This window comes from Triticum urartu, chromosome 2 (assembly GCF_003073215.2).
Source record: "Triticum urartu cultivar G1812 chromosome 2, Tu2.1, whole genome shotgun sequence".
Lineage (NCBI taxonomy): Eukaryota > Viridiplantae > Streptophyta > Magnoliopsida > Poales > Poaceae > Triticum > Triticum urartu.
Window position 1 is genome coordinate 560,500,929 of NC_053023.1, and position 18,937 is coordinate 560,519,865.

The 18,937-nt window shown below is 45.3% G+C and overlaps 1 protein-coding gene across 1 annotated transcript; it reads right to left on the minus strand.

Moving 5' to 3' along the window:
• Nucleotides 1-1,457: 1,457 nt before the first annotated feature.
• Nucleotides 1,458-18,122, minus strand: LOC125538747 (mitochondrial inner membrane protease atp23-like). Its single transcript, XM_048702024.1, has 5 exons — nucleotides 17,877-18,122; nucleotides 17,675-17,790; nucleotides 2,361-2,498; nucleotides 2,163-2,246; nucleotides 1,458-1,896 (listed from the first exon to the last, which is right to left on the minus strand). Exons 1-5 carry the CDS (start codon nucleotides 18,016-18,018, stop codon nucleotides 1,762-1,764), a joined length of 615 nt encoding a protein of 204 aa, XP_048557981.1. The 5' UTR covers nucleotides 18,019-18,122; the 3' UTR covers nucleotides 1,458-1,761.
• Between the last annotated feature and the right edge of the window lie 815 nt (nucleotides 18,123-18,937).

An 18,937-nucleotide genomic window follows, 5' to 3' on the forward strand; every position in this document is an offset into this window, starting at 1 on the left:
ATTTTATCGGTATATTGACCTAAATTTGAAAGTTAAGCTTAAATGTTATAATTTTCTAATCACCTTCCTCATTTTCGTCGACCTCTCGATCCTTTCGGATACTCTGCGTCATTGTGGCAGTTCGAGACAAAGCTCATGAGGCATGCCGACATCTACACATGTATCCAAAGGGTCTTGTTGCAATTTTCTGTTTTGTTTGTGGCATATGTTGTAAAGTGAACTGTACTCTGTTGAGCCTTCTTTTTCGAATGTTAGCTGGAGACCTGCCAGATCCATTGATTAGAAAAGGAGTATTACAAGTAACAACCTGGTACGAGGAACGCACTGCATAATGCAAGTGCCAAAAAAGAAGAAGAAAAAGGTTGATCGGTTTATTCAGGAATACTGAGTGAAAACTTAAACATCACCTAGCTTGACTAGGCCAAAAACAGCACAATAATATGACACGCCAAAAGGCAAACAGCCCACTACACACCCATGTCGGGCACTTAAGCACCTTCAATGCTGCCAGAGTGCACACCGAAAATGTTGTATCAATCCAGGCTGGACAAGCATATCCATGAAACCCAATGACATCCAAGAAGAAAGCTATGTCCGATGGAGCAAATATACGACAATCTGATCCCACGAGGTGGCCACGTAACCCACCTGGCGCTGCTTGCATGTGGAGGGTACTCCTGATGCCTCCACGGAAGATGTCACGCTAGCCACAACCGACCACCTCCGCGAGCCCCAAATCCAACTACAAGACGATGCCCAGAAACACAACGCCTCGCAAAGCCAATAGCGACATCATCATCCGACCTAGGAGACCAGATCTAGGGATTCTCCATAGCATACTACTCCCTCCGTTCCGAATTATTTGTCGCAGGTATGGATATATCTAGATGTATTTTAGTTCTAGATACATCAATTTCTACGACGAGCAATTTGAAACGGAGGAAGTAGAAAAGTTAAAGAAAGAACTGCAACATCAATGCCTCCAGCAAGGAAACAGTGCCTGTATCATCGTCGACTATTTTGGTCGCCAACAGCCTCACCTGCCCAAACCCATGACCCAGCGAGCCCATCCTACCTTCCACCTTCACAACGCGGAAGCAGCACATCACTCTCGCCCTTGCGCAGCCCAAAGATGGCATGCAACAAGGACCCCGACAACGCACCATTGCACGCAGTAGCTCAGGCCCGATCGCTGACGCACTAAACCGACACGTCCTCTTCTCACCAGGTCTGAGCAACCCAAGGCGTTGCCCAGGCATCTAGGCACCAATTCCAGGCTGCCTGAACACCCAACGAGCCAACACAACGCCTCCCTGCACATCCATGCCGCACCACCACACGCCCTCGCATGCCCACACAGGGCACACAAGCCAACCGACGCCACATTGTCAGCATCCCTGTAGTTCTAAATGCATTTCCAAAGGGCTGAAATTTCAAAAGGGAAGAAAAAAAGGGAATATCTTAAGTAATATTTAGCTGGTATAAAGAATTAATCATTCACAGCCACTCTTATTTATAGCTCAGTCAGCTGTCACTATATGCCATGTAAAACAATTGCATTACATGGAATAATCTGTTAGATTGTCTGGACTAATGTCATGGCATTCAAAGTTTTGCTCCAGCACCAAATTTCCAGATTTTGTTGCAACGCTTTGCTAAGTACTTCATGGAGCCCGTCTGAAGAGAGACTAGACTGTCCCACAGGATACACTTGATAGAACCCGGCTGGAAGTTAACAAAACTGCCCTGGCAGCTTTCACTTCATAGAGCCTTATCAAACGGGCGTGGGTCGTTGTAGCACATATCCCACACCTTCTCAACTGCAGCTTCTGCAGCCTTTTCTGAACAGTGCGGGTTGTTCTTGACAGAAAGCAGCGCACGTCTTTTGACACATTCCTTCAGAAATGCAGAAAACGTCACAGCAGGCATAAACATTCGATTGGCAAAATAAAAATGAAAATAGGAAAATCACGCTCATTAGCTAACAAGTCAAGAACCACAGGGAAGCTGTAAACAATTTCAATAGTCACCAATAGTGATTCACTATATTTAACTATTCAAAGTTTGTAGCTTGCTAACAGAGAACCAATGCCATATGTGGTGTGAGCTCAATAACAGGACTACAAAAAGGCTGTTTTGCTTTTGCTAAAAAAAATACTTACTGGCTCATGCCCCTTTATCTTCAGGAAGCCTTTCATCAGTTCACGTTTGTAATGGCAATTGCCACTAAGATGATTAGCTCGAATCTAAGAATAAATAACACAATGTAAGCCAATTACAATAGCTCACAACAGAACATAAGTTTCAGTGGCACAGTAACATGCCAATAACTTCCATTTATATGACAAGTATTTCACTACCTCAGAGCAAGCCTGGTGAGCGCAGTTTTTCCAGTCGATGTTCTTGACAACACAGTCATCATAAGCATGTACTAACTCATGAATTATGACCTGATTTATCTCATCTTGCCTTCGCATGTGATTACAGCAAACTTGTACCTGAACATAAATAACTGGAAAATATTAGAGCAGCTCTCTCATTGATAGTTCACTTGAAATAGAATCCACAAGGAAAAAGGCCAATCAAAGAATTTTGAGAAACTAATGTAAGGTCAGGCAATTGCACTGAGAGCATCTCCAACAGCAGCCCTATAATAGAGCAGAAAAAAAGTGGTTGGAATAAAATTTGGGGCACCAAAAAGTTGTTTTTAGAGCACCAGAAAATGTTCATCTCCAACAGCTGCCCTCAAATTGGTGCCCTAAGATACATCAGGTCGGTCTTTTTGTGGGTGTCCTATTTTAGGGCAGCTGTTGGAGCAGCTTTTTTGGCACACAGTGATGTAAAACAGCTGCTTTTTTATCGTCCTGCATGGCCCCCCACTGCCCTAAAATTTTGTGGCAGCCACGGCTGCTGTATATTTGCAGCACTTGGTGTTGTATTTTAGGGCTGCCCAAAATTTTTTGGAGAAAATTTTACAAATAGGGCAGCAGCAAATCCTGTCAACATGTACCGATAACAAGAAAACAGGAACCAGCTCGGCCTACCGTTGCCGTAAATGTTGCTGACTGAGGTGCAAACGTGAATTTTACATACATTTCAAAGAAAAATTCCATTCATGTACATAAAACAGATGAACCTATCTTTTGAACACTTCAGTTCAAATATTTAACACCCAGGTAGAATTCACAACTTTGGTTGTCCTACCAAGTGAATGCTTTCAAGATTCATACAAGACAATTATCTCCTCACCCATATCTTGACAACCCAATATTATCCTAGTTAATCTTTTGCTAAAACATGTCCCCAAACAACAAAAGCACTATAATTTAGAAAAGTATACAGTAGTACACTCTGGTTTGCATGGAATTGTTATGAATTGTGACAACCGCAGACACTTCATGACTCCAAACATAGCGGCGACGCAAATTATTAGATTGCGATTGTAAGAAACTGGTAACCAAAAGAAAGAAGAGTAGACTACCACTTGCCCATAATTGCTCTCTCAACACCTGTTGCCTCCTCACCACCTACCCCTATCCACCCCGCCTAGCTCACCGTGCTTCTCCCCACTCCAATGAAATCCACCATACGTCCTCTCAGGCGTTCTCTCGCCTACCTTGACATACCCTCTCGCCTCGCTGAGTCGGTCTCGGGGTTGCGCTTGGTGTGTCTCCTGCGAGATATGGTGATTTGAACCTGGGCTCGCCAAGTGATCCCCAGGGAGTATTTGTGGATCCGCATGGAAGGGGGAGGCAACTGAAGGGTCAGGAGCTCTTAGCACTGATGGACGCGGTAGCTTGCGCAGATCGAGCGGCGGAGAAGATCAGGCTCAAGCTGGCTTCACGGATTCTGGACAGGACTACAGTGGAGTCTGGAGTGAAGTCGCTTGTTCCAACAGGGCAAAGCACTGGCACCGGAGCAGCTTCTGACGTGGGCTACGGCAGAGGCCATGTTGACATTCAGAGTTCAGCAAGCACGAGGGAGGTTGTTCAGGTTAGATTATGCGTCTTGGATTTGCCACCATGTTCTCTCCTCTACCTCGGCATACCCTAACACCTCGTTCAAGATTGGGCCTCGGGGTTGTGCTTGGCGTGTCTCCTGATTTAAATCCTGGGCTCCCTAAGTGGTCCCGAGGGAGAATCTATGGATCCGCATGGGAGGGGTGGCAACTGACGGGTCAGGAGCTCTTAGCGCTGATGGATGCGGTAGCTCGCGCAGATCGAGCATTGGAGAAGATCAGGCTCAAGCTGGCTCTGTGGATTCTGGACAGGATTACAGTGGAGCGAGGTCGCTTGTTCCAACAAGGCAAAGCATTGACAGCGGAGCAGATTCTAGCGCGGGCTGCAGAATAGGCCACCTCAACATTCAAAGTTCAGCAAGCACGATGGAGGTTGTTCAGATTAGATTAGGCGTCGTGGATTTGCCGTCGGGGACGATGGAGGGTGCATTTGGGTTCTAAGTCAATTCCTACAGAGGATAGTGCTGCAATCTCCAGGTGCTCGACATATTGCTGGTCATGTTGGGATCATGTTTGCGGATTCGCCATTGTTGGTCCTTGATGACTCAGTCGGTTTCCAATTCAAGGGTTGCTGGCGCGGACGAGGAGAACGCTACCGTGAGGGTTTCTAGGGTTGGGGTGCGTTGGATCCGGCTGTCAGCGTCTGCGGTGGGGTTAGACCATTTTGGACAGTTGTGGGAGCCTTTTTCCCCAATCACTCCTTCACCCCTGCCAAAACCGAGAGAAGTCACAGGTGGCGGTGTGGATCCAGCAAGATTTGTTTGTTGCATTGTGATCGAGGATTGCTTTCCTTTTGGGATCTGGGACAAGGAATTCGGTGAGAATGCGAGTTCAGCTGCTCGTGATCATCTGGGACAAGGAATTCGGTGATAAGGTGAGTTTCAGCTGCTTGCGAACATCTTGGGTTGGGAGCGCCTTGATTTCCAGCTTCTGCTGCTTAGGGTTAGGATAGCTAAGGGGAACAGAGGTAGAGGAGGAAGGGAGAGGGGGGCACGCGTGTACAGCAGCCGCCTCCTCCTTCGCAGTTTGATTACCTGATGGTTCTTATCCTCAGTACCCACCTCCTGTGTCTCCGCAAGGCAATCAGTGGGTACCTCTTGGTCAGCCTCAACATCAGCAACAGCAGAGCTAGGAAGGGCAGCCCAAGGATGCTCATAAGGAGAACCCCGAAAAACCACCCCAGATGGCTGCAGGAAACCCCAATGGTGCTGGTACTGGCAGAGAGGTTGGAGAGGAGTTTACTGAGTATGCTCAGGTGATGTGTTTCAATTGTGATAACCCAAAACATCACAAAACCCATGTGTAAGAGACCTAAAATCTGTTTCATATGCAAATCAAGTGCACACCAGGTGGATAGCTAAGCTAGGTTTTAGCACATAGAAGTGCAGGAGATGGGTAACCTTGCAATTGGGTCTTTCAAGAATTGTGGAGTTGCATATACTGAGTCTGGTGAGATTTCTAAGGATGAACTTGCCAAAGAGTTCTCTGTAATATATAAAACCAATTGGCCTTGGCAGATTAGAGAGCTTGATCAGTGGTCCTTCTTAGTTAAGTTCACTCCTCATATTCAAGTTGAACAGGTGGCTGGCTATCCCTGTTTGGGGCTGTCAAAGGAAGACATGACTGTCAGAGTTGCAGTTTGGAAGGAAGAATTAGAAAATTTTGAGGAATTAACTGAAACTTGGATCCAGCTTAGAGGTTTATTATTGCCTAAAGAGAGAAGTGCATATTTCAACCCCGAACTCTTGCCCTAGTCTAATTTACAACCCCGAACTTCAATACCATCTAAATTACAACCCCCAACTCTCAAAACCGGTCAGAATTCAAACCTTCTCTCCCCGTTGACCGGTTTTGACCTAGTTGACCGGGTTTTGACCCCTTGACTAGCCAACAGTAAATTTAAAAAAATAAAAATATACAAATCACAAATAATTTATTTTTTTCACAAGGTGAACAGTAAATTTTAAAAAGTAAAAAAATTCAAAAAATAATTTTGATTTTTTCACCGTCTGAACAGTAAATTCAAAAAACAAAAAAGTTAAAAAAAGAATATTTTTTTCATGGAAGATGTATCAATGTGTGAGGTCCGTGCCAATTTTCATCGTGTTCGGACATCTGAGTAGCTCTCAGCCAAAAAAACAAAATCAGCCCGAACAGTGCACGACAGTTAACTGTTTCACAGACTCCACATTTGTCTTTTTTCTGAGAACTACTCAAATGTCCAAACAAGCTAAAAAATTGTAACTTAAAAAAATACTATTCACCATGTGAAAAGAAATAAGAAATAGATTTTTTTTTTAATTTACTGTTCACCTAGTCAATGGGTCAAAACCGGTCAACTTGGTCAAAACCGGTCAAGAGGTAGTGAAGGGTTGAATCCTGACCGGTTTTGAGAGTTGGGGGTTGTAATTTAGACGGTATTGAAGTTCGGGGTTGTAAATTAGACTAGGGCAAGAGTTCGGGGTTGAAATATGTACTTCTCTCTTGCCTAAATGGTGTGAATGGTCCATCCTTGATCAAGTAGTGTCTGCTTTTGGTCTGCTGTTGAATGTAGATAGGCAGAAAATGTTCCATAGTTTATTTGAAGTGGTCATGGTGAAAATTAAATGCAGGGATACTAGTAAGATACCATATGAAAGATTGTTCGAGTTAGAAGGGAAGATGTCTCAGACCAGAATTACTGTGGAATTACCATTAATGGGACAAGTTGAGAAGGTTACCAGTGAAAGTGGATCTGATGATGGTAATGATGGCAACCAACAGTCCAAAGAAGGTGATATGGAAACTGACAAAGGAAATGCTGGGTCTGATAGAATGTCAAATGAGAGTAATGCTAATTCTAGGAGTAGCAACAAGAGTGGAGGTAGCTTCACTGGTGGTGGTTCTCAGAGAGGTGGAGGTGCGAAGGATAACATCCAAGGAAGTTGCTGAGGATGACACACCAATTTACAAGAGGGGTGACTTGCTTTCGAACAAGGTTGCTCTGGGGACAACAAGTCGGTTAGCGTTGTGGCATCTGATGATGGGGTCGCTATGCCTGCTGAACATCCTGTTAAGGAGATTAGTAGGTTCCTTCTTACTGAAATGGAGCAAGCCAGTGATGAGGAAGAACAAAATATTCAGTTTACGGTATCCAATGGTGCAGCACAAGAGGAAGGTGGCACAGGATCTAATGCAGATGAGGGTGTTCAAGCAGAGCAACAATATAGCTTGAACATTGACTTACCTGATGATATTATGCCTGTTTTTGAGAGCCTGGAGGTTGGTGACAGGGACCAGACACTGGAAGACAAGCAAGAAGATCAGGATGGGAAGAAACAAAAGAAATAGAAGCTCTGGGGGCCTATTCAACCTGCCAGGAAAAGTGTTGAGTAACTGGCAGCCAGCATGTGATGGAAAAGGCCAAGCTGCTCAAAATGCAACAGAATCTGGCAATTCCAAACAAAAAAATCAAAGGTATAATTAGCTCAAATCCTTTAATAGTTTTACCAGTTGATGATATCCTTGAAAGATTTAGTAACATTTGTATACAGATCAAAGGAAACTTAGGAACTGCGGTAGATGATCATGTAGTTTGCGATAATGGATTTGTTGTCTTACAGGCCAGCTGTTGGCTGGTTCTGCTAGTGTTGATTCAGAGTACGTGGAGAATGGACTCATGTTGGGAGACATGGGCAGGGCAAGCACCCTCAGAAAATAGTTTTAAAATGAATTTATCTTTTGGAGTGCTAGAGGGGTGTCTGCAACTGGTAGAAAGAAACGCATAGATGATACAACAATCCCGCATAATCCTGCATGTGTGGGATTCCAGGAGACTAAAAAGGAAAGTTTCTCTAAGTCCTTAAAAACCTTTTAGGTAATAGGACCATTGATGCTGGTGGCATCCTGGTGGGAATAGATTTAGATGTTTTAAATATTGTTAGCTGGAAAATTTCACAATTTCTTGTTAGTGTAGTCCTTCGTGATAAGAGCACTAATATTATTTCTAGAATAACTACTGTGTATGGCTCTGCCTATGAGGAAGGCAAGCAAGAGTTCATCTCTGAGTTGCGTAAGCTCTTTTTAAATTGGGATGGCCCTGCTATTGTTCAATTTCATTAGGAAACAGGAAGACAAAAGGAATAGTATAGTTGATTTTAAACGGGTAGATAAATTTAACAGTTGGTAGATTTTCGGTCCTGATAGAAATTGGTATGTCTAGTAGAAATTATACTTGGGTTAATAATCAAGAGGATTTGATCATGTCAAAAGCAGATAGGGTTTTCTGCTCTACTGAGTTTGATAACCTCTGTCCTTTAGCTAGTGCTACTGTCTTACCTAGAGTTGGAAGTGACCACACTCCGATTGTGTTGTGTGGGATTCTGGAACTGGGCAAAACCTTAGAAAATCTAGCTTTAAATTTGAAAAATGGTGGCAGACTAGACCTGACTTTAAGGATTTAGTTACCAATAGCTCTAATGTAGTGAATGTTTGGCAGCATAAACTCAGATATTTCAGGAAGTTGGCTATGGTTGGAGTGCTAACATAGAGGCTTTCCTTAGGAAGCACAAAAAACAGTTGATGGAGCAATATGATAAGCTGGATATTGGTGCTGAGAATCATTCAGTCTCGGATGGAGAGAGGAATAGTTGTAGATTATTATAAAGATCTTTTTAGAGCAGAACCTAGACCTGAGATTTCTCTCGGAAATGATTTTTTAATGTAGACGAACAAGTCTCTAGTACAGAGAATGTCTTGTTAGAAGCTATTTCTAATGAGGAAGAAATTACATAGGCAGTTTTTGGTTCATATGTTGATGGTGCACCTGCCCTGATGGCCTTCCTTGTGTTTTCGTTCAATCCTTTTGGGATATAGTTAAGCAGGATTTGATTAATATGTTTAAGGCTTACTATGATCACTTTATTCCCCAGAGAAAGCAATGCTAGAACTATGAAGAAATTTAGACCGTTTGTTTACTTAATTGTTGTTTCAAGATCTTTACTGAGGTCTTTGTTAGAGTTGTATATATTTCCCACGTAATATCCCCATTGTATAAAGGGTTCCCAACATATTTACCAAACATGTACATGTAAATATATTGACCCATGGCCACCTGGAAATACAAGTTGCATATGTCCCAACATGGTATTGGAGCCCTTGGTTATTTCTTTCACACACACAACTGTCCCCGATTCAATCTCGTGCTGTCATCATCCTCTCTGGCCGGCTCTTACTCTTGATCCAATTCACGTCGCCTTTGTTGACTTCTCAAGGACACCTGTCTTCAGATCGCGTCTGGGAGATCCTCACGATCGTTGCTGCCATCTCCCTCCTCAAGCTAGTGCGCCTCCTCCAAATCAAAGCCCGATGCACCTCCAGATCGACAACCGCGGCCCTCCTCCTAGCCCGCCGCCACCACGCCCTCCTGCCCTGCCACCACCAATAGCGAACATCCGGTTGCCGACCGTCCGGTGACCTCCCGCCAGTCAACTTCTCAATCGCGCGCTCGGACTCTGTTTCCTTTTGATTCAAGGTTGTCTATTCGGTTGACTTGACCGATTACCAAAAAAAACAGGTGCAATGTCTTCGTCGTCGGGCTATGTCGCCATCCCTCGCTCGGTGATTTTTCATGGTACTAACTACACACAGTTTGTTGCCTTTATGGGCATTCATGTGTGGCATTTGTCTCGAGGGCGTTCTTTCCGGCGAGGTCGCATGTCCGCCGCGCCAGGTTTCTCCTATGGCTCCTACCCCGTTGACGCCACCAGATCTTGTTGCGGATGCTTCTTAGGCTAATAAGGATGCAGCTAAGGTTGTTGATGATGTTGTCGTTCATGCTTATGAGGAGGCTCTTCCCACTTACCGTGATGCCATGTCTGCTTACACTTAGTGATTTGATGACAATGCTCATGCCGCAGCTATTCTCGCTTCTACTGTTCTACCTCAGTTTGTCTCTGAGTTTATGGGCCTCATTATCATCTTCGAGATGTGGACCCATCTTCACTAGTGCATGTCTACGGTCCGCCAAGAGCAGGCTCTTCAACAGGGTGACTCCACGGTTGATGATTTCTATGCAAAGAGTTCTGCTACCTAGCCCCAGCTAGACTCTTCGCATTGCTGGTTGTGGTACTTGCCAGCGTTGCCAAGTTGTGCGGTCAGACTTAAGAGTTTCAGCACGTATACGAGTTCTTGTCTCGGCTCCCTAATGAGTTTGAGCCGCGGTGTGCATCCCTATTTGCTTGTGGTCGTGTTTCCGTTTTGGAGGCGCTTTATGAGAATTGTGTTAAGGAGACTTGTCTGCATGTCGCTGATTCACTTGAGGTTCCCTTTGTGCTCTCCTGCAACGCCGCCTGCTGCACCCGCTCTAGTGCTCCGCCGCTCATGTTCACTACTTGTGGTGAGGGTCGCTCGTACTCATTGTAGTTACTGCAACAAGGATGGTCACCCCGAGTCTGATTGCTTCAAGAAGAAGCAACACATGCGCAATAAGGAGCACACATCTTCTAGGACTCATGCTTCTACTTTGACACCCTTAGTTGTCTCCTTGACTGAGTAAGATATTGTGAGATTTAAGCATCTGCTTGCTGCTTCAGGTTCTTTTTTGACGAGTGCTGCATGTTCTGCGACTGATGCTTCTAGCACTAAGCGACCACCGTCTACATAGTCAAGTACATCCCCGTGGGTTCTGGATTCTAGAGCTTCCTTTCATATGTCTTCTGATTCTTCAACCTTGTCCTCTCTTAGATCTCACAATTTTCCTATTCATGTTCTCACAGCTAATGGTACACCTCTTTCTGTTGCTAGTCGAGGTACTCTTACCGCTTCTTTTTCTCTTCCTGGTGTTGCTCATGTTCCTCTTACCATGAACCTTTTTCTGCTGGTCAGCTTACTAGTTATCATGTAATTCTTGACATTGATTCTTGTTCGGTTCAGGACCGTCGCACACTTTTGGTTGGGGCTAGCCCTCGCCTTCATTACTCTCAGGGTCTTTGGAAGTTAGACTGGCTTCATGTTCCTTCTGCTGCCACAACTACCACCAGTCCCTTTGCTTCTGTCGCTTCAGCTATTGGCTCCTTCCAACAGTGGCATCATCGACTTGGTCCTCTTTGTGGCTCTTGTCTGTTATCTTTAATTCATTGAGGTCTTCTGGGATCTGTCTCAAGATATGTCTCTTTGGAGTGTCATGGTTGTAGGCTTGGCAAACAGATTCAGTAACCTTATCATACTAGTGAGTCAGTGTCTCAATGTCCTTCTGATTTAGTTCATTCCGATGTATGGGGTTCAACTCCCTTTGCTTTACAAGGGGCATCAAGATATGTTATATCAATAGATGATTTCTATATTTTATGTCTTCTCGCGGTGAGGTTATGTCTATATATAAGCATTTTGCTGCAGTTCTCTACGCCTATCCATGCGTTTTGTGCTAACCCTTGCTGGAGAGTGTATCTTCAAGACAGTGTGCGTTGTCTTGTTGAGCAGGGTACTCTTGCTCAGTTTTCTTGTCCTGGTGCTCATGCTCGAAATGGTGTGGCTGAGGCTAAGCATCACCATCTTCTTGAGACGACTCATGCGTTGATGATCTTGCCTCTTCCGCCTCACGTTTGGGTTGAGGTTGTTTCCAGTTCTACCTATCTCATTAATATCCAGCCATCCGCTGCTCTGCAAGGTGGCATTCCTTTCGAGTGTCTTCTTTATCGTTCTCCTGATTATTCGGTACTTCGTTTGTTTGGTTGTGTTTGCTATATTCCTCTTGCCCCCCGAGAATGCACCAAACTGACCGTTCAGTCTATTGAATGCGTCTTCTTGGGATACAATGATGAGCATAAGGGCTATCGTTGTTGGGACCCTATCAGTCGTTGAATGCATATTTCTCGGGATGTGACTTTTGAGGAGTCCCGTCCCTTCTACTCACGTCCATCTTCCCCCACCTTTTCAATGGTGGACACCTCTTTCCTCACTTTTCCCGACACACCTATCACTCTTGTTGAGCCCTTGTGTACGCATCCCACTACTCCTGCTTCTCACACTATTGCAGATCCGACGACACCATCTCCTATGGTTTCCTCACCTCACTTATCACATATTCACAGGATTATGGACCGCCATCCTTGGTGGCATCCCCGTCTCCATCACTTGAATCTATCACGATGGTTCCTCCTCGTATTTGTCCCTCTTTTTGTCACTATTATACTCATCGTACACGTGTTGTTGATGAGTTGAGTTTATTGATGAGCCATCTACTTCTCATGTTCCATCTTCCTCGTCTTAGCCTACCTATGGCTTACATCATCGCCCGCTTTCACCTGTCGATTGCTATGGTTTTTAAGTGCTAGCGCTGCTGTTCTTGAGCCGACTTCTTATCGTGATGTTGTTCATCACAAATGGCAGCTTATCATGCAGAGATTGCTACTCTTGAGCGCACATGCACGTGGGATCTTGTTTCTCTTCCTCCCCGGGTTCATCCCATCACTTGTAAGTGGGTCTACCAGGTTAAGTGATGAGGAACAATAGATGAGAGAAAAAGAAGAAAAACACATGCCAGATCTGTTTGGCTACTTCTAGAGTTCTAGATGCTTCCACTCCAGTGTAGTATTTCTTTTTTGTTCTTTTCTACCCTACCCACTGTCTTCTAGAGTCTTCTAGTTGTGAGTAGCTGTGAGTAGAATGGTGGAACTTAAATAATGTTTTCTAGAGTATTCTAGCTATAAGTAGAAGTATGTGAAGGCTTCCCAAAGCCCTATAAATAGAGGTCCTCACCTCTACGTTGTACCCAGACTATGCACCCACTACCTATAATAGAACTGGTTGTTCTTATCTAAGATCTTGGAGTAGATCTTGTGCCCTAGGAGTTCTGGATTGAACTCTTGCTGCCCTATCGGCCTACATTCGCCTCTAGAGCGATATCTAACACAGCACGTTGAAGTTGTTCCTTCAACACTTGTGTTGTACACATTATAGCAGCAAGGTGGAGTTGCTCCTCCACAACCTTTGTGCTGCTTCATTAAGACTTGCTTCGCTGATTCTCTTGAGCACTACAAAGTTCGTCTTGTGGCTCGTGGCTTTCAGCAGGGGCATGGTCTTAATTACGATAAGACTTTTGCTCTAGTGACCTATATGACCACTACTCGCACACTTCTTGTTGTGGCTTATGTTCATCATTGGTCTATATCTCAGCTTGATGTTAAGAATACCTTTCTTAATAGTGAGTTGTGAGAGGAGGTTTACATGCAGTCACAACCTGAGTATTCTGTCCCTGATGGCATGCTCTGTTGTCTTCATCGCTCTCTATATGGCCCTAAGCAAGCCCCTCATGCCCGGTTTGACCGTTTCACCTCTGTGGTGATTGTTGTTGGGTTTTTTGGCGAGTGCTCATGATCTTGCAATGTTTGCCCACCTTTCTGCTCATGGCCTGACTCTTCTTTTATATGTTGATGACATGATCAACACTGGTGACTACCCTGTTTACATTGCCTTTGTGAAGGCACATCTTAGTGAGCAGTTTCTTATGTCTGGTCTTGGCCCTCTTCATTGTTTTCTTGGGATTGAGGTTTCTTCTACCTCTGATAGCTTCTTTGTTTCCCAAGATAAGTATATCTAGGATCTTCTTGCCCGTGTTGCTCTTACTGATATGTGCAATGTTAAGACTACCATGGAGCTCAATGTTCACCTATGTGCTTTTGATTGTGACCCCTTGTTTGGTCCGGCGTGTTATCGTCTTGTTGAGAGTCTTGTCTATCTAGTTGTCACTCGTCCAGATATCTCCTATCATGTCCATATTTTGAGTCAGTTTGTTTCTGCTTCCACTTCAGTTCATTATAGTCACCTTCTTCGTGTTCTATGATATCTTCATGGCACGACTTCTCCCCGTCCTTTCTTTCCCCGCTCCAGTTCATTACAGCTTCAGGCCTATTCAAATGCTACGTGGGCTAGTGGTCCCTTTTGTTCACTTTCTACTTACTGTGTTTGGTGGTTCTCTCATTGCCTGGAAAACGAAGAAACATACTACAGTTTCCTATTCGAGTACAGAGGCTGAGTTGCAAGCTATGACTGTTTTGACGGCATAGGTGACTTGGTTACGATGGTTACTTAAGGAGTTTGGTGTTTCTGTTACTACACCTACTCCCCTCTTGTTAAAGGGTACATGTGCTATAAGTATTTTGTGTAACCCTATGAAGCATAAGCTCATCAAACATATTGGTGTTTATGCTCCTTTTGTGAGCGTTGGTGTGCATGATCAAATCATTGCTCTTATTAGCTACAATGCATGGACACGGCAAAAGTTGCCGAATCCCCATGCTGACACGGCGGGACACGAGGACACGCGGGGATACGCGTATCCCGCCGTATTTCCCGAATTATTAAGAATTAAAAGAAAGAAAGAAAAGGGAGGACACGGCTGGGACACGGAAAGGATACGAGGCAACGCTGGATCTGGAGCACCCTCCCGCTGCCGCGCTGCTGCGCCCTCGCCGCCGTGCTGCTACTGTGCCCTCGCCGCTGCGCCCGCGACGCCGCCGCCGCCGCTGCATCCCCCACTGCAGCGCTGGCCGCTGCTGCTGCGGCGGCAAGAGGAGCACGCTAGGAGGAGAGCGGTGGCGAGAGCTGCTGGCCTGCTGCGGGGTAGATGAGAGATCCATCGCTGGGAGGAGAGTGGCGGCTTGGTCAAAGCGTTAGGGCAGAGAGAGATAGGGTTTGAGTTTTTGACGGTGCAAATTAATCTGTAGCATCCGCTTGCTCTTGAAATGGCCCAACTACTAATGGATCATCTTCTTTGTGGCCCAGTTACTGCTGAATGGGGCAATCTCTTTCTCGTTATTTTTTTTGTCTTTAACTCTATATTACATGGCATATTTTTATTTATTTTTATATATACTTGCCGTGTCCCCGATGGGCTGTTTATGGAAAATGTCATATCCCGTGTCCCCGTATGCGTGTCGCCGTGTCCGTGTCCCCATATCCGTGCTTTTTAGCTTATTAGAGTTACAGTTGGCAGATTTCTTTATGAAGGCCCAGACTAGAGCATAGCACAACTTCTATCTCTCCAAACTTAGTGTTGTTGATCCACCCTAAGTTTGAGGGGGGTGTTAGAGTTGTATATATTTGTCATGTAATATCCCCATTGTATAAGGGGTTTCCTGCATATTTACCACACCCGTACATGTATATATATTAGCCCATGGCCACCTGGAAATACAGATTGCATATTTCCTAACAGCTCTGATTATTAGTAGGATGATCTCAGAACACTAGTCTGCTCCCATTAGAGGTAGATACATCTTAAAGAGTGTAGTGACTGCACATGAAATTGTTCATGTGTGTCCAATCTTCTAGTGATAAAGGGCTAGTGTTTATAAGGGTCTGTTTGGATAGTGTCCACACTGAATCGTGCTTGGCTTGGAGCCTCCCTGAACTGTGCCTGGACAGTGTTTGTTGCTGTCCTGCAAAAGTTGTTGCTAGCCTGGCCTGGTTACCTGACATTTTGCTTAGCCTGGAATTTGACCCAGGCAGTCCGCTTAGCCTGGACCAGGCACTCAAAAAAGGATGCCTGGGTAGCTGCCTGGGCACTGTTTCCCTGCCTCGTTGAGCTTATGGGCGTTCAATCTCCATCAATCATGCTAGTAAATTATTTAAATATTTCACCAGGCCAGGCCACCAACAAAACACATGATGTCCAGGCAGCCACACCATGCATAAAAGCAAGGGAGTACCAGGCGGATGGCAGGCAGCCTCTTTTACCAGGCATGAAGCCCAGGCCAACAACCAAACATGCCCTAAAATTGACTATGAGAACGCCTATGACAAGGTTAACTTGGACTTTCGAGGTTTTGGTAGTAAGTGGATTAACTGGATTGACATGATTGCTCAAAATGGTACCATAGGAGGCAAGATTAATGGGGAGAGTGTTCTTTACCACTAGTAGAGGGCTTAGGCAAGGGCACCCTCTTTCTCCCTTGTTTAATCTCGTTCTGGATATTTTTGACGAAATGCTAGTTAAAGGTGGAAAGTAGGGCTCATTAGAGGTCTTTGTCCAAACTTTATTCCTGGGGGTGCTTGTTTAGAATATGCTGATGATACTTTCCTATGAAATATTTAGGATTACCTTTACACTTTGAGCAGTTGAGGAGAGAGGATCTTCAACCTTTAGTGGATTTTATGTTAGCTAGAATAGCTGATGGAAAGGCAAGTTACGTTCTATGTTGGGCAAAGTGACTTCAATTAGGTCTTGTTTATTCAGTATTCCAAATTACATGCTTTCCTTCTTAAAATTCCCTAAGTGGGCTATAGCTTTAGTGAATTCTCAAATGGCCAAATGCATGTGGAGTAATAGTGAAGGAAATAAAAAAATCATCTTGCAAACTGGCCATCTCTCTGCATAAGGAGTACGGGGGTTATGGGAGTGCCAAATATCCAAGGCCTTAACATGATCATGAGGAAGGAATATGGGGGTACGGGAGTGCCAAATATCCAAAAGGTATATTGCAAGGGAAGGAACATTGTGGAGAAAAGTTATAGATGCTAAGTATAATACTAGAAATCCTAATGTGCTCTGCTGCCATGACTCTCACCCCTCTCAGTTCTGTTAAATCTGGATACAAGTGGCATGTAGGTAATGGTAGATCAGTTCGTTTTGGGGAAGACATTTGGTTTGGCAACTCTCCTCTGGCCACACAATTTTGGGATATCTATTGTGTGGTCAATGAGACAAATAAGACTGTTTGAGCTCTGGGATGGGATTCAGTTGAAGTGCACCTTTAGGAGGACCTTCACTGAAGATCTCATGGCCATGTGGATAGACTTAGAATCTGTTGTATTTGTAGAGCAGGAGGAAAGCTTAGTTTGGTAGTATCTAGTATGAGTCTAAAGGGGTATGTTCCTATAAATCCCTATATGCAATTGTGAACTTGAGAGGGGTCCAACCTGTCCTGTTACCGGCTGTCTAGCAACTTAAAGTCCCCCCTACGATTCAGGGGTTCTTGTGGCTCTTATCACCTGTGATAGCCTGAGGAGGAACGGCATGACAAAACCTCTGGAATGTAGACATTGTAGTGAAATTGAGTCAGTGTACCATCTGTACATTGAATGTTTGAATGTATTGTTGCCAAATCCATTTAGAATGATGCTGAGCTTATCTTTGGTGTTAGCATTGTAGATTTTAGATCTTTAGCTGTTCACTGGCTTTAAAATAAGAAAAACTAAATTATGTTTCTTATGCTGTCCTGTGGGGACTTTGGAACTGCAGAAATGGCTTAGTTTTTTTACCAAATGCACCTGGATCTCTGTGAAAAAACAGGTGTGGCATCTGACAGTAGGGTTCCTGGGATACTATCTTTAACAAATGCACCTGGATCCCTATGAAACAGGTGTGGCATCTGATAGTAGGGTTTCTGGGGGACTGGGCAAAATCCCTCAAAGAACCATTTGGGGAAAAGGCCATCTTTTTTCAGGGAATTGATGCTCAGGAAACTGTGCGTCAATCCTGGGCTGAAGCTGCTGTTAGTGTTGAGCATGGAGGGCGTGCTTCTCTGAGCCCCTGTAAGTGGAGTGCCAACATGAACCGGGGGCGAGGCTCCTTTTGATCGATTTTTTTTTATTAGATTGCCAACGTGAACCCCTGTAAGTGGAGCGCCAGCCATAAAGCACCGATAATGAGGGGAGAGGGAATGAAGAACAGCATACCCCCACGCCGCTTGCGTAGTTCCCGCTGGACGTGCAGATGGCCGCCCGGAAAAGCGTCGGCCATACGGTGCACCCGGCTTTCTCGATCTGCTCCCTCAGGAACACCACCTTCGGATCTATCACCAATTGACAACGCGAGTCAGGAGATGGGAGGAAGAAAAGAAAGGGCGATGGGTGAGTAGAGGCGTAAGCAAGCGCGTACCTTTGAGAGCCAATTGAACGCCGGCGACGCATTTCTGCCACGGCATGGCATTGCGGGTCACGTGCGGCCGAGAAGCGGGAGGCGCCTCCGCTATTGGGGTCTTCGGCGGGACGCTGCCGCCGTCGCCTGCGGCGGCCGCCATTGTTCTGTACCTCTGGCGGCAGCTGCGTCGTGGGTTCCAGAGGCCGAAAAGTCGAAGCGAGATTGGTCTTCAGGGTCGCTAGGGTAAAGTTGGGATCTCTGGGCCGGAAGGTGATTGGGCTCAGTTATCAGAAGACCACCACGGGCTGTGTTGGCCCTCCATCATTGAAAAAGCAAATGAAATCGGATGCCTAAAAAAAAGTGAAATCGGATTGCCTAAAAAAAGAAAATGAAATCGAAAAAAAAAAAACACCACGGGACTCTAAAAGCACAGAATCGGAAAAAGCCTAGTGAAAAATGAAAAAGACACCAAAGACCCAAAAAGAAAAGGCGAAAGAGGGTTGGTTTTCCTTTTTTTGCGAAATCTTCTCATCTATTTATCTTCAACTATGACAGTACAACGAACACCAAAAATAATAAAATACCCCATCCGTCTGTCCGAAAAAGAGGTCGATGTGGCAATGTTTTGAAAACCCCCTCCACAAATTGCCGACACAACCTGCACTCCCCGCTCTTCTCCCCTGCGTCGGAGCTTCCCTGCTCGACTCACACGTGCAGCTTCCCCGGGCTTCGTCGGAGCTCCCTCGCCCCACGCCTCCGTTGCGTTGGTTCACCCTCGTTTGCCGCATTGTTTCCCCGGGTGAGGAGAAGGCTCGTTTTTTTCGATCTGCTCTCCAACGGATGCATCCTTCCACCATGGTGGCGAGCCGGAGCTGGCCCTGGCCATCGTCAATCTCGTCTACCTCGCTGCTAACCTCGTCCATCTTGCCATCAACCTCGTCCATGAAGTCGGTCCACGCAGATCGACCGATGGGAGGCAGGAGGCTCATGGAGTTGTACAAGCCGGATCCCAGCCAGCGCCTCACGTACCACAATGGCAGCATGCTCAGCGATGATATCCCGTGTGCATTACCACATCA